Source organism: Laetiporus sulphureus (assembly GCF_001632365.1).
Source record: "Laetiporus sulphureus 93-53 unplaced genomic scaffold LAESUscaffold_100, whole genome shotgun sequence".
NCBI classification, from domain to species: Eukaryota; Fungi; Basidiomycota; class Agaricomycetes; order Polyporales; family Laetiporaceae; genus Laetiporus; species Laetiporus sulphureus.
In genome coordinates, this window is record NW_024468609.1 from 1 (window position 1) to 15040 (window position 15040).

The window sequence follows — 15040 nt, forward strand, 5'->3', positions numbered from 1 at the left end:
TCGAGCGTATTTGCGAAATTCATCACAATCATCAGTGGCCCGCAGTCAGGGACAAGACCAGGTTTTTGTGGCAACCCTTCGTCAAGGTCATTCATCAAGATCTTTGGTTGCTGCGAAACCAACGCTCGGGACGAGTAATTGCTCGACAGGCCACGATCACGAATAGGCATATCACCGAGTTCGAAGAACATCTTCGAGAAATAGAGGAAGAATTGTAAATATGACGACTCCCACCCCAAATGATCCAAGCTTCTCTCGTGCTCCATCTCCGGAGCTTCCCGCACGTCTTAATATTGTATTGCAACCCCCGAATCCTATCATTCGTCAAGCCCTTGCCGACACAGCGCCCCCAAATGCGAACATACCCAAAAATGTGAAGAATTGGGTAGTTGATCTGGTCACAAACGTGGTGGAAGAAATGCGTCAACAAACTGTAGCGCATTATGAAAATCTTATCCAGCACCAAGCGCATACAATGGAACGTAACACCACGGAATTTCACAATCAAACGGTCTTCTTAGACCAACATCGTCAACAATCCGAGTCTCGAATTTCAGACTTGGAGAAAACCTCGTCAGCCCTATTCGAGGATAACAAGGCCACTAACGAATCGTTGGTGGCATTTGACGATGAGATCAAGGATCTCCAAACCAGGATGGAAGACCTGAAGAAATCACACGATCGACTTCGCGCATGGGCATCTACACAGGGACGGAAGGCAGGGCAAGGCGGTACCAATGTCGACGACATGGACGACGACGATGAGCCGTCGTTTGGTCGCAAGGGTAAAGGCGTAAAGATTGACCAACCAGAGAAATATGGTGGCAATAAGGACGGAGTCAATCTCGACGATTGGCTCAAACAAGTAATGCTCTGGTTGAAATATACCGGACATACCAAAGATGAGTCCAAAATAATGTCTACCCTCTTGCTCCTGAAAGGAGGAGCACGTGAATACATGCGACATTGGATCACCGAAATAAACGAAAACAACAAGGCACCCGGAACTTGGGCAGAGTTCGTCTCAGAACTTCGCACGGCATACGAATCATTGGACAAGGACGACAAAAAGCGAACGGAGTTAGAAGCCTTCGTCAAGAAGGATCATCGAGACTTCCGAAAGTTCGCAGAAGACTTCCGTCCAAAGGCAACAGGTACAGGCTTCTCGGATCAAGATTTGATTGAAAAGATTAAGAAACATATTCCGGAGAAAACGTGGCTGCTCATGCTGGCGGACACGACTAAGGACAACTGGCCCAAGAAGTGGACCGAGTTCCTTACATTCGCACTCCGGATATTTACATCACTACAACGAGAAGGCCACCATGCCAAGGCCGAAACCAAGGATCCGAATGCTATGGAGGTTGACGCAGTCGGGAAGAAGGGAAAGAGTAAATCGGGCAAAGCGCGAAGCGTGCAACATGACAAGTTGGTTTGCGCCAACTGCAAGAAGAACAAGCCAACGTTCTTCAAATCGTCGAAACGTTTCAGCAAGTATTGCACCGATTGTTTCAAATTGGACCATGTCAAGAAGCAGATTGAGAAGGAGAAGGAGGCAGCCGCGAAGAAGAAGGACGGGAAGAAGAAGGACGACGCCAGGAACAAATCCAAGTCGTCCAAGACGCGACAAGTAGCATCGGATTCCGCTTCATCCGATAGCAAAATGGACATGGACAGTGGCCCCGACATCAAGAAGCACAAGAGCTCTTCCTCTAAGACTAAGGGGAAGGGTAAGGAGACAGCTGCGCATATCAGCGACCGCAGCATCCACTCGGAAAGCGAGCCTGATGCATCCGAGTCGGACGAAGATTTCGCCGCGATCCTCTCAAGGCTCAGGCGCCTGAGGGCGAATGGATCCAGTTCATCAAGAAAGGCAGGAGAAGGCTCTTCGAGGAAGGATCGGAAGGGTTTTCTCAAAGGGGATCTGTAGGCAGCTCGTCAGAGTCCCCAGAACATTATATAAGACCTGTACATTTAGCACCCGAATCAGACACCTCTGTAGATCGTCGCAACGCAGAGGATGATAATGTAACAATAAAGAATTCGTCTCCAAATTTATCATCATTCTATTTACCAGTTACATTATGGGTGTACGGCAAAAAATCGAGCGCCGAAGCTCTAGTCGACTCAGGAGCATATTCCATGTACATCAGCAAGCGATTCGTAAAAAACAATCGAATTGCGACCTCCAAGCTAAACACTACATACAAAGTGTACAATGCTGACGGATCCCAAAATAAACATGGTGAAATAACCGAATATGTAAAAGCATATCTCAAAGTCGGAGATCATGGTTCCACCCACCGTCTGCTAGTCACGGACATCGGGAAGTTAGACATGATCATTGGGATGTCATATTTACGTCAGCATAACCCAGAAATCAACTGGCAAGCTGGAGAATGAAAATATTCACGATGCCCGAGTACGTGTCACCACCAGAGGCTTCGTAAAAAAACAACAAGCCATTGCGAGAGAGGAAGCTGAAGAAATCTCGCAACGAGCACAACAAGTGGCAGATGAGGAGCCAACTGCATTCCGAATGTTTAATGGACACAACATCGATGCAGTAAATCCTATCATCTCGTGGGTCGAAATGGATGACCCCGAAGCCGAACAAATAGCCCGCATGATACTTTCCATAGCAGATTGCGGCTATGCTGAACCAGAAGAAGACCTGAAAGAAGCGGCACCCCAGTCAAACACTGGCAGCCCAGAAGATCAGGTTATTAATGAAGTAGAATCTTGGGAAAAACTAGTACCAGATTATCTACATTCATTTGGTGATGTCTTCTCCAAGAAAGCATCCGAAAGGATGCCAACTCGAAAGCTTTACGATCATGCAATCGAGTTTGAAGAAGAACATGAATTACCACGACCAAGCAAACTCTATCCTATGAATCCGGAGGAAAGAAATTCCTTAGATTCATGGATCGACGAAAATCTAGCAAAAGGCTACATTCGAAAATCGAAATCACCTATTGCTGCCCCGGTATTCTTTGTCAAGAAGAAGGACGGCACACTAAGACTGGTACAAGATTACCGAAAACTTAATGCTATAACCAAGAAGAATCGCTTCCCTATTCCACGAATAAGCGAGCTTATCGATCAGCTCAGTAACGCGTCAATATTCACCAAGCTGGATCTCAGATGGGAATACAACAATGTTCGCATCCGCAAGGGTGACGAATGGAAAACAGCTTTTGTGACGCATCGCGGTTTATATGAAGCCACGGTTATGTTTTTCGGTTTCTGTAATGCACCAGCCACCTTCCAACACATGATGAATGAGATCTTAGATGATCTTATTCGGGAAGGTCATGTGATCGTCTACCTCGATGATATCCTAATCTTCACTAACGATTTGAAACAACATCGGAAAATTACCAAAGATGTAATTAAAAGATTACGGGACAACGACCTGTTTGCCAAACCAGAAAAGTGCTTTTTCGAACAACCTTCGATTGAGTACTTAGGGATGATTATCTCTAAAGGTGAGGTCCGTATGGATCCTCAAAAGGTCGCAGGTGTACTCGACTGGCCTGAGCCCAAGAAGGTTAAGCAAGTCCAAGCTTTTCTGGGGTTCGCAAATTTCTATCGTCGATTCATTGAAGAATTTGCCAAAAAGTCTCGACCACTCAATATCCTTACACGAAAGGATCAGAAATGGGTATGGAGCGAAGAGCAACAACAATCATTCGATGCTCTCAAGAAAGCTTTCACAACAGCTCCAATTCTGGCATTACCGGATGATACGCATCCATTCCGGTTAGAAACGGATTCCAGCAATTTTGCCACTGGGGCATGCCTCGAACAACTCAAAGACGATGGGTTGTGGCATCCAATCGCATTCTATTCGAAAAGCCTCAATGAGGCAGAGCGGAACTATGAAATCTATGACAAAGAGATGCTCGCAATCATTTGAGCGTTGGAAGAATACCGACAACATCTCGAAGGTCATCCGCTCCCAGTCGAAATATGGTCCGATCACCAGAACTTAACCTATTTCAAATCAGCACAAAAGCTGACGAGACGGCAAGCTCGATGGTCGTTATATCTTACACGGTTCAACATCCAACTACATCACAAACCAGGGAAATCAATGCATCGCGCAGATCCTCTGTCCAGGAGGCCAGATCATGAAGAGGGGGTAAATCTCGATAATTCCGACAAAACTCTGCTCAAACCGGAATATTTCGCGATTAAAGCTATTCAACATACCCATCTTGCAGTCGTCACAGATCATGATTTGGTGGACAAGATCAAGGAGGCGTTACAAGACGACAATGTGAACAAATCATATCAAGACCTACTCAAGAAAGGACAACGAGAGTTCTCGAAAGGACTCGAAGACTGGAACTTCGAAAGTGGGATATTGCTATACCGAGGCAAAGTCTATGTGCCGAAAGCAGATAATAAGGAATCACTTAGATGAGAAATCGTCCAGCGTCATCATGAAACTGCCAGTGCAGGTCATCCTGGAAGATGGAAGACATATGAGATGTTATCTCGTAATTACTGGTGGCCGGGAATGTCCACTTACGTCAAAAAGTATGTTGGTTCTTGCGACCTTTGTCAACGCAACAAGAACATCAATCAGCCAAAATACAGAGAATTACAGCCAAATGAGGTTCCAACAGAACCTTGGGAAATTGTCTCTGTTGACTTAATCACTCAATTACCAGAATCCCATGGATTCAACGCAATTATGGTAGTTGTCGATCGTTTGACCAAACGAGCGCATTTCTTTGCAATCACCAATGAGTTCTCAGCATCAGACCTTGCCCGTACTTTCTATGAAAGGGTATGGACACAGCATGGTCTTCCGAGACAGATTATCTCGGACAGAGGTACTCAGTTTGCAAGCGCATTATTCCAGGAAGTATGCAAACTCCTCGGAATACAATCAACAATGTCATCTGCATATCATCCGGAGACCGATGGTCAAACTGAAAGAACAAATCAGTCGCTAGAGCAATATCTTCGTATTTATACGGATAAACGCGTGGAAGACTGGAGTACACTACTCCCAACTGCCGAATTCGCCTATAACAATCAGGCCTCTGAAGCCACTAAGAATTCGCCATTCTTTGTCGAATACGGTAGACATCCACGTGCAGAACCAACAATAATGGACCCTATAAAGCATAATACGCTAGATTCCATAATGCAGGCACGAGTAGAAGCGCAAGAGCAAGCAAAAGCAGCCATTCTATTGGCAGCCGAGCACATGAAGTGGTACTACGATCAATCCGTACGACCCGCACCTTTCAAAGTTGGAGATCAAGTATTACTCTCCACTAAAGATTGGCAGACATCGAGAGCCAAACTGGCACAACGGAGAGATGGACCCTTCGAAATCGTAGAAAAACTAGGACCAGTCACATATAGACTCAAAATGCCACGACAATACGGCGTTCATCCAGTTTTTCATGCGTCCAAGCTCACGCTCTACCACAAAGATGAAATACCAGATCGCACTCTCAGACCCTGTCCTCCTATTAAGAAGAAGACTGGCGAAGAATGGGAAGTCGAATACATAGTCGACTCTCGCGTCATTCGTGGCAAACTTCAATATTTGGTGCATTGGAAGGGTTATTCTAAAGCCAAAGAAACTTGGGAACCCGCAGCAAATTTGAAGAAATCTCCGCGTCTCATCAAGGAATTTCACAGAAAATATCCTGACGCACCTCAACCAATATCTCTCATTGATACAACTCCGGTCGATGGCGTTTTTCCACCCAGGAGAACAGGTCAAGTCTATGACCCCGCCACTGATACCATTCAGATATACGATCAGGATAGAGATGATTGGGATCATTCTAGAGATCTTCAAATTACATTAGACAATCCAAATGCACACGCACCAAAATATGCCCATGAAGACGATGCTGGAATGGATTTAGCCGCATCAGAACCAACAACCATCCGAGCACACTCAAGAGGATTGGTATCCACAGGACTTCATTTTACAACACCTCGAGGGACCTATGGTCGAATTGCACCACGAAGTGGGTTAGCTGTCAAAGGCATTGACGTAGGGGCTGGTGTTATCGACAGAGGATACACAGGCGAAATCAAGATTTTGCTAATCAATAATACAAATGATGACTTCACAGTCAATTTGGGCGATCGGGTTGCTCAACTTATCATTGAACGTATTATTACCCCTGTCGTTTCACTGGTTGATTACCTCAAACCCTCAGCCCGAGGTCACCGTGGATTTGGTTCAACAGGCGATAATTACTTCCAGAAACCACGCAAAAAGCCAGATTCGGGACGAACTGTCTAGAAGGGGGGGTACTGTCACAGATTTTCACGTTTTCACCTCTGCACGTGACCAAGACATCACTTGACATCAGCGCTAGGCTGTTCAGAAAGGAACGAACCGGTACGCGAAGTACTAACAGTCCTAGGCGCCCCGAAGGTCCAGGTCTAGTCACGTGACATATCACGTGATATCCACACATGTGACAAGTAGCGCTGGTATCAGGTAAGCCTAACTTATACAGTAATATCATCCCACCTAGAAGCAACGGTCGGACTCCGGAAGAATCCAACGAAGGGGATACACGACACCGGAGATATGTCCTTAAGGGTATATTAGTTCACATACACGAGGTAGATAGATACCACGCCACCGGAGATGTAGCCATTACAGGCAATACCATTCCCATGGTCTTACTAAGTAGTTCGGAGATTCGGCATACATGACAGACGTAGTCTGACAGGTAGTGGTAACCAATCAGACAATGTCCATTAGCTAGCGGTTCTGGGGTATCAGGGTACCAAGGGTCCCTCCGCTCATGTATATAAGCCAGAGCTCTGAGGCGTCTAAGTCCCCCAGACTTATTCTCATCTCTGCTACGCCTATCCATACAGTGTCACCAGCGACCACTTGCAAGTCGCTGCTTTACCTTGATCATTTTTGTGTCCATCCTTACGTCGACAACAGTCAGTAAGTGTTTGATCATAAAGTCATAGGCTTAGTCGGCGCTCTGCATCCTAAGTTTGTGATAGATCCACTCGGAGAAAGGACGAGGACTGCTTGGTCAAAAATCCCAAGGATGACAATCAAAGCCAACAAGAGGGTCAGCAAAGAGTTCAACAGCAACTAGAGATAATGGTACACGAGAAGAGGCTAAAATTCATTTCTGAGTAAGTAAGATCTGTGGTCCATATCCCGTTAAATTCGGTCGATTAACCTACATTTTGAAAGGAATGTCCATTGATGAATGATATCAGGCAGACATCAGAATATCAGCCCTATCGTGAATGAGCCTAAGCACAGTCAGTGCCATTTGGCTCCTTTCACGACTTTTGCAGGATTTCCTGCGAGTCTCTTGAAGGAGTCGCCCTTGGTGCGGATAACGTCCTCAGAGTGATCGGAACCCCGTTCGGCACCTCCACATGAGTTCTAAGCGACAACAGCTCCGAGAAGCGGCTGAAACCCTGCATACCAATGAGAGCTTGAGAGAGAGACGGCAGAGGTCGTGGCTTAGCAATCGGCAGCTTCACCGGTGCACGTTTGCCATGCACGAGGTACGATCTCTGACCCTTTAGTACGCCGGCATACAACCGGCCGAGAAATGGGTTGTAGATTACACCAAGCACAGGAGTCTTCTTGTATATCAGCCCGATCGAAATGCAGACATGCGGAAAGCTACGTACGAAATTTGTTGTCCTATTTACCATAGCATTCGAACTTGTACGCACATGAAGTGTGGAGAGCCGCACAAACGCACCGATTGGGTTAACGCAGAAAGTCGCTTCATCAGTCAAAAAAGGCCGAGCCCCAGCGGCGTACGACTCTTCTCCGATACTGTATGGTAAGTCGAAATGATGAGCATACAATCAAGTCGAGACAGTCACATCTTGTATAGAGCCTGCACTGGTGCGGCATGAGGTCGGGCATTCAGAAGGCTACTCACAACTTAAAGTTTGGATGCTTCTCCCCAAGCTCCCCCTTCACAAGCTTTCGACCTTCACGTTGTACTCGGTCACTAGATCAACCGGATTTTTCTGCTCGTTGACATTGCCTGATGAGAGAATCGCTTGCGAGCCTTGCAAGATGATCTCACCGGCAGAGCGAGTAAGAGAGATGGTGAACTGCAGGATCGACTGCAGGTCCGTAGCCGACAACTCCGTGGACGACATACTGTCCGAGTCGATTGGACCTTCTGGTGTTCAACAGAAAGCGAGCTCAACAGCACAATGTTGAACAGTTGAACGTTACATTCAGCAGTAATCTTGCTACCGTGACGCCTGCATAGCGGGTAGCTGTATCGGTAAGTCCGCCTTACCTAGTGAATCTTGAGCTCTGCAATGGACAGTCAATGGTGCTCTAACAACTTCTCTCTCGACAAAGTGAAAGGGATTTTCTTAAATGCCTACCTTCGGCACAACAATTTTCTTCTCATGCGTTACCTCGTATATAGATACCCCAGCGATGGATCGAAACGAATCAATTGTCCAATGAAATTCATGATAGAAGGGAGAATGTTGCCTATATAGACGTATAGAGGGCTAATAGCAGTGACCGTGCTAACCAGGCTATGGGCGCTATCTGGCGTTGCGCAGCGCGACAGGGATAAACACACTTTTTGCTGATGCACCTGATCATCGATCAACGTGGTTTATGTAGACACTTGCAGCCTCACGACAGACAGCAGTCTTGATTCTTCACCGTGCAGCCACCTGCCGCCCTTTCTTGCTAGCTCAAAACCCAACGTGTGCTGCTGCACCTGCTGGATTCCTGGGTACCAGGATAGTTCGACTGTGAAGTTTGAACGCATCCGTGTACGAAAGCCAGCCTTCAAGCTTCTTGAATTTGAAGTCTTTCTTTCCGAACGGGTCGGTCATCATACACGACCCACTGACAGTGCATCAGTAATCCGCGTCTTGACCTACGCTGTGGGCACGGCGACACACACCCCGTAGCGATCATTAATCATTTGTCATGCGAGATATCTACATTCCACCAGAGGGTCTGTACTTCCGCCTACTCGGTTATGCCAGCAAGCACGTCCTCTTCTCGCGAACGAATGCGCTTCCGGAATTTGGTCATTCCGCCGAGATCGATGACGATGACGCCTCCCAGTACTTTTCGCTCATTCATGGCACCGGCAAGAATGCGGGCCTGTACGCGATCAAGGGTAAAATGACGGGTAATGTGCTCTTCTCGCGCACCCATATGGATCCGCGCGTGGGACATATCGGTGGCGATGGGAAATATGGTGATAAGTGAGTCTTTCGGGACTCTCGGTGTGCAGTGTCGCGGGCTCACCGTCGCCGCTTCATCAGCTGGTTCAGGATCGAGCCGGGCGAGGGTCGGTACTTGGGGAATTTCCGACTCGTCATGCCCTCAGCCGGCGTGGCGCTGTTCTCGCGCACGCATATGGAGCCGCAGGTCTGGAACTACACCGCAAATGAGATTCATACAGATCACTATTTCAGCTTTCTTTTCGAGGCTGTGCACGTCGACAAGGTCGAGTACGACCTCAAGCTCGGTAGGATCGTCTCTTCGGCGAGAAGGGTACTCGCGTCGCAGACGTTCGAGAATCGTACGAAGCAGTTGCAGAGTACGACGCTCGAGTTGTGCGAGTCTGAGACACACAGCGGCATGTTTGAATACGGCGCGGGGTTCAACTTGGCCGCAGGCACTACGCTGAAAGGTGCGTGCGGCTGCTGCGTCCGTGTTTCTGTGGGTTGAACTATCCATCCTGCTTGCGCAGCAGCCGTACCTGAGGTTGACGAAACCGGGCTGACAGGAGACCCGTACTCCAACCGGGAGATGAGGTGGGGTGAGCGGAATGAGTTTGTGAAGAAGTACGTCGCGACTCTCCGGATGAACGCGGACCCTGGAGAGACCGTGCGGGCGATTGCGACCATACAAAAAGGTGAAATTGAGGTCCCATACACGATGTACCTAAGCTCGGAGAAGACGGGCGTCAAGCTGGAGTCGAAGGGACTCTGGCGAGGCGTATGGACATGGAACCTGCGTCTCTTCATTGAACCTGCATATTCCCATCACGAGCTAGGTGAGCGTCGCGGTCATTATGCGTGTGGATCGTGCGCCGATGGATTCTGTCAGATATGATTGAAAACAGTACGCCCTCTCGTGAGAGGAAGCTCGAATTTATTTCTCATTCATTTAGTACGCACCATAGGGAGCTCTTGCAATAGGGTAAGACGTTCGAAATCGCTGTCCCCCGCATTTTGTCAGGGGTGTGTATTTGCTATCAATATCCAGGATCCGAGTCCAGTAGCAAGGCGTCGATATAGGGCTGTCTTTGACAGAATTGATCACTACCAGAACGTCGTGATCAAGACTTTTTCTCACTAAGGAGAGCAAACCTGATGCCGATACGGGCATTGACAACTACAAATCACACACAAGGCTTTTCCTTCCGGACACTGTCTACAAGCCTTCCTCACGACTTATCGTCGCATTGCTGCTGCCAATTCGAGCTCGCCTTTCCCATAACATCGACTATTTATCGTCCGTCGCCAGTTGACAGATGGAAAATCTGACTTGGGCAGCATGTGAATAGCCTAATGGCAAGATGATAAAGAAATTGAGTACTTGAAGGAGCTACTAGTCTGCCCTTCTCAGATTTTGCATACGTTGAGCCGTTCACGGCAGTTAGCAAACATCAGGTCATTCCATAAGATTTGCATATGAAGTGTTGTCATCCCGTCGCGCTGCGGGTGCAACGCCATTCTCTGCGCTGCGCGACTTCAAACATAAACGTCACCGGAGCGATGACTCCTAGGCTTAGCGCAGCTGCAAGGAGATACGTTCGAGACTTTACGGATTAGTATCAGGTCGGAGAGACACATTGAGGGTCCGCAGATTGCACACAAGTGTGCGGTATGCTGATATTCGTTGGTTTGGCTGTCTTTCGTACGACCTCGTTTTCGGACCTGATGGTCAGTTATACATTGAGCAGATGGGTGTGGCTGACAGAAAGCTGAAGCAGCCGCGGGACGTGCAGAACGCAGAGCACTGCAGGCAGAGCAGGCTAGAAAGCAGTGAGAGCCAGGATTCTGCGTCGTGATCGGAGTTAACGTGTCCAGAGATGCGTCATGGACCAATATGCACGGTGGTGGTTCATGCGCTAAGTGACCTTATGATGTATTGCTCATATGATCCCTTCTAGAGTTTCGAATCAACAACTCGTACTGAAATAAAAGTCTGAGGGTATTCATAGGGGACAGAAAAGCAGGAGTCGCACTGGCGAGCAGCCGAAACTTGTGCTGCACAAGGCGCATGGACGGCCGATGTATGGACAGCTCGCGAAGCCAAATGCTGGAAGGTCACGCCGACGAAGGGCCCTACATGAAATACCACTTCCTGCCGTCGGTCTCGCTCATCGCAGGCACCATCCCAGTACCCGTCGGCAGCGGCAGCCCAGCCATGCGCATCATCCTGAAGTACTCGGAACGCGTCGTGGGGAACTCGGTGTGGCTGGCGACGGGCGTCGGAGGCGTGACGCGCAGCTCCACGCCGACACTGCCGCCGCCCTCGGTCTCGACCTTGACGACGTGGGGTTTCGATGGGGAGATGGTCACGTTGAGCGAGGTGATCGACTGGGTGGGCTGGGGCGGGTAGATTTCGGGCTCGGGGGAGAGTAGAAGAAGGGGCGCTGGCGGCTTGCGTCGGATCTTGTGCTTGAGGTTGTATGGCCTCGAGATGGCCAGCTTGGGAGATGTGGGGATGCGTGAGGAAAAGGGACGGATGGGGCCCTTTTCGGGATCGGGCGAGTCGCTGGAGAGTGCGGGAGAGTCACAGAAGATGGGCTGTGTGGCGATGGTGCGGCGGTGGTAGAGGACGATGGACGTAGCGGAGAGTAGGATTACCAGTACCACAATAACTAGGACGAGACCCGCTATGACATCTGTCGATAAGATGGTCAGGAGGAGTTTGAGGAATGACAGAACCGGGATTGTTTACTCACCAGGAGTGAGGGAGGCCATACTTGCGTGCTAGAGCTTGAAAGATATATTGAATCAACGGAGGTGTTGTAGAGGTGTCCTGGAAAGATGAAGAGCAGAGACTACTCACATGTCTGCCTTCTGGGCTGACATTACGTTCCTGACTGGCTGCTGGCCCGCCTGGCTGCATGATGTCGCGCGACATATCGGGATAGATAGTCAGCTACTGAATACCCTTGGACGACCTTTCTAGGACAATCTGGTAAATGCAAAGCATCCCGAGTACTAGATGACCACAAGCAGGCTCCGAGTCACCAGTCCAGCAGCTTCGAGGTCGTGAGGGTTGATATCCTCAATCCGGCATCTTGTCATGCAGCTGTGAGAAATACCATCAAAAGCAGATGCATCATGCCTCAAAGGTGATAATTCATAGATCAAGACCACAGAGGCAGGCTGTTCAGAAGTTTAAGAGATACACCAGGGGATGTCGAATATCATTGCCGGCTCAAGTTTCTGATGGATGCAGTAAGCATCCTAGTACCTCTTTCTTTCAAAGGAATAACTGCGTGCGTAAATGAAGTGCGTTGTTGACACAGATCAGTATTGATATCGGTAGTACGAGCTCAAGGGAAATTGCGATGGGCGCTAGCTTCCAAAACGGTCGAAAAAGTGTCCTATAAAGGAAACTTCCCGACGTTAGCGCTCCCAATCGCGTCGCATGACAGAAATCCCATGACTTGCGCTAGTTTAGGGCGGGTGCTCACGGGGCGCAGTGGTGACAGCTTTCTTCTTTCGCCTCTGCTGCTTGCATCCAACTACCTCGGCTGCTTGTCAATCATTCCGCATGCATTGCTGACAGGAAGATCATCGGATGCATGGTTCCGTATCAACCTGCACGGGTCGTTCCTGCAACTGATTTGTAACATGCAAGGGGTGCAACCGGAGGACCGTCGAGCGTGCGTCGACTGTCTAACTCGGAGCAGTGCAATTGTCATCGAGTCGGAGGTGCCGCAATCAGCACCGTGTCAGCATGCATGCACAGCGATCGAATGGAGTCTGCATTCAACAAGGCGAAGCATCATACCTATCTCCACCAATCAAAGTCATCGTGAAACGGAAAGGATAGAAGTGAATGAACAGGCTGTCCCTCCTGCCGTCGCAACCAATCTAGGGCAACACAGCACGAGCCGCCGTGCTTGCAAGACTTGGTCCGGCCGTGCCCCGAATGAAGCCAAGTGGAGCGTCCTGCTCCTCGACGGTTGCATTCGGCTGAATGTTGGCGAGGAAGTTCAGCGCCTGGAACGGTGGCCAGCGGTGGCCCGTAGGAGGAGCTCAAGGAGCCGGGATGGAACGGAACGGCAGGGAGCCTCGGATCGAGGTTAGGGCCAGCCACGGATCACGTCTCGGCGCTGACTCAAGTTTTTCATAGACTTCCATCTTTCTCCCCCGTTATTAGACTTAGACTTTAAACTGGGCTGTGCCCCACCCCGCTGTACTCCAGCTTCCCCGCATCCCCCATCCCCGCATGCAGGATTGCTCTCACACATCCACTCATAGAGCCATAGACATCACCGCAACGACGACAACGGCCGCCATGACAAGTCTTCTCTCGCTCAATCACGACGTGCTGTCACTCGTACTCGCATTCCTCTCACCACACGATGCAGCCCAGCTTGCGCTTACATCCCATCAAGCTCATGCGCTTGCAATGGCCCGCGTCCTCGCCCACGTATCCCTCGGCGGCGTCTTCCACAAACCTGCACGCACAGCCGCCCACCAGCTCACCTCCTTCTGTCGTTACATGCTCGCCGACGTCTCCACCCGCCTTTCATGTCTCCGATCGCTTACGATTATGCGCGATACCGTGCGCAAGCGAGTTTGTGGAGTTTGGGCTGTGGACGTTGAATGTGTGTGTATGCTGAGTGAGATGCTTGCGAGGGGGAAGAACCTCCAGAAAGTCACCGTCTGGGGCATGGACGCACTCGTTCAGGCGCGCCCGCAAATCGTGGATGCGCTCGCCGGCTGCGAGTTCCTCCACACCGTTTGTCTCGGCGGAGAGATTCCCGAGCTATCTATCCTTACTCGTGCGTTCCCCCACGTACGCTCCCTCCAGTTCGTCGACGGCGGAGGGTCTTTCGGTGCAGACTGGGGTATGAAAGACATAGAGCTCCCGCAAGATGGCTGGCCATGCCTAGACCGCGTTGATTCGGGCCACCCAATCCTTCCGCTTGCTCGGCCCGTGCGCCGGGTAGACCTTCGCAACCCCCTTCCTGCGGATGAACTCGCGATCAATAACGCACTGCGGTTCATTAAACGCACGCAACCTGTCGTGCTTTCGTGCTTTGTAGACGTATCGGTTCCTGATGCCGCGTTCGTCGCGCGCATACCGGAGGTGGCGGGGAACTTGAAGTTCCTGGAGTTGATATTGCATGGATGCGAGTCGCTAGCTGGCGTCACGTCGTGGATGGTGCGTGTCTACGTTCTCTTTCATATGCGGTGGCTAATTGGACGATATTGCATCCTTCATTTCATTTGATTTCTAGATCCGTGTTGCGCAGACACTCTCGACTCTTCCACTTGCGGGCCTCGCACTCTACAGCGACACGCCCGCCTCCTTCCCCACCCCACGGCCCTCTCCCGCGCAGTCTCCGCTTTCCTCTCCCTCTCTGTCCCATGTCGCTCTCCCTGGTAACGAAGCTGTACCTGTGCCCACACTGCTGACGGCTCAGCGTGCTTCCCCACCTGACATGATCACCGTTGCACGCTTTATCTCTTTGGCGGTGCCGAGCGTGCGATACGTCGCTCTGCAGCCGAGTGCACCGGAGGTGAGGAATGCATACGAGCCGGATTGGTTTGCGGTCGAGGATGGTGTGGAGGGGAGAAAAGTGAGAGCGATGGCTGAGATGGAGGGAACGGCCACGGCGAAGATGTTGAGGGGGCTGGATAAGTACGATTGAACGTATTGGTATGATGATCATTTGTTTGTTCAGGTGAACGTCGAGGTTGGGATATTATAGCATCCACTCAATTATGAGACTGTCCTTAGATCTGCCATCGACCCTAGTAACTACTTGAGATCGCTACAACTGCTGCTACCGTCTCATTA

The 15040-nt window shown here is 49.8% G+C and overlaps 4 protein-coding genes across 4 annotated transcripts; 2 read left to right on the plus strand and 2 right to left on the minus strand.

The window, feature by feature from the left end:
* Positions 1 to 6981: 6981 nt before the first annotated feature.
* LAESUDRAFT_816775 (uncharacterized protein) lies at positions 6982 to 8154 on the minus strand (the record flags this gene model as incomplete). Its single annotated transcript, XM_040914810.1, has 5 exons — positions 6982 to 7138; positions 7207 to 7401; positions 7458 to 7617; positions 7669 to 7819; positions 7970 to 8154. 4 exons carry the CDS (start codon positions 8152 to 8154, stop codon positions 7289 to 7291), a joined length of 609 nt encoding a protein of 202 aa, XP_040757684.1. The 3' UTR covers positions 6982 to 7138; positions 7207 to 7288.
* A 466-nt stretch (positions 8155 to 8620) lies between these two features.
* On the plus strand, positions 8621 to 10312 carry LAESUDRAFT_688728 (hemolytic lectin LSLb). Its single transcript, XM_040906001.1, has 4 exons — positions 8621 to 9240; positions 9301 to 9671; positions 9732 to 10037; positions 10091 to 10312. The coding sequence occupies exons 1-4, from the start codon at positions 8957 to 8959 to the stop codon at positions 10180 to 10182; spliced, it is 1053 nt and encodes a 350-aa protein (XP_040757685.1). The 5' UTR covers positions 8621 to 8956; the 3' UTR covers positions 10183 to 10312.
* Positions 10313 to 11196: 884 nt separating this feature from the next.
* Positions 11197 to 11984, minus strand: LAESUDRAFT_816777 (uncharacterized protein). The gene is made up of 2 exons (XM_040914811.1): positions 11958 to 11984; positions 11197 to 11897 (listed from the first exon to the last, which is right to left on the minus strand). Exons 1-2 carry the CDS (start codon positions 11974 to 11976, stop codon positions 11335 to 11337), a joined length of 582 nt encoding a protein of 193 aa, XP_040757686.1. The 5' UTR covers positions 11977 to 11984; the 3' UTR covers positions 11197 to 11334.
* Positions 11985 to 13227: 1243 nt separating this feature from the next.
* LAESUDRAFT_57425 (uncharacterized protein) lies at positions 13228 to 14576 on the plus strand. The gene is made up of 2 exons (XM_040903011.1): positions 13228 to 13312; positions 13364 to 14576. Exon 2 carries the CDS (start codon positions 13460 to 13462, stop codon positions 14468 to 14470), a length of 1011 nt encoding a protein of 336 aa, XP_040757687.1. The 5' UTR covers positions 13228 to 13312; positions 13364 to 13459; the 3' UTR covers positions 14471 to 14576.
* The last annotated feature ends 464 nt before the right edge of the window (positions 14577 to 15040 follow it).

What these genes read in the sequence shown, in the direction of transcription:
- LAESUDRAFT_688728 (XM_040906001.1), top strand. Translation starts at nt 8,957, where the DNA reads ATGCGAGATATCTACATTCCACCAGAGGGTCTGTACTTCCGCCTACTC. An exon ending in CGCAGGCACTACGCTGAAAG is followed by an intron (nt 9,672 to 9,731) that starts GTGCGTGCGGCT and finishes CTGCTTGCGCAG; the next exon opens with CAGCCGTACCTGAGGTTGAC. An exon ending in ATATTCCCATCACGAGCTAG is followed by an intron (nt 10,038 to 10,090) that starts GTGAGCGTCGCG and finishes GGATTCTGTCAG; the next exon opens with ATATGATTGAAAACAGTACG.
- LAESUDRAFT_57425 (XM_040903011.1), top strand. Translation starts at nt 13,460, where the DNA reads ATGCAGGATTGCTCTCACACATCCACTCATAGAGCCATAGACATCACC.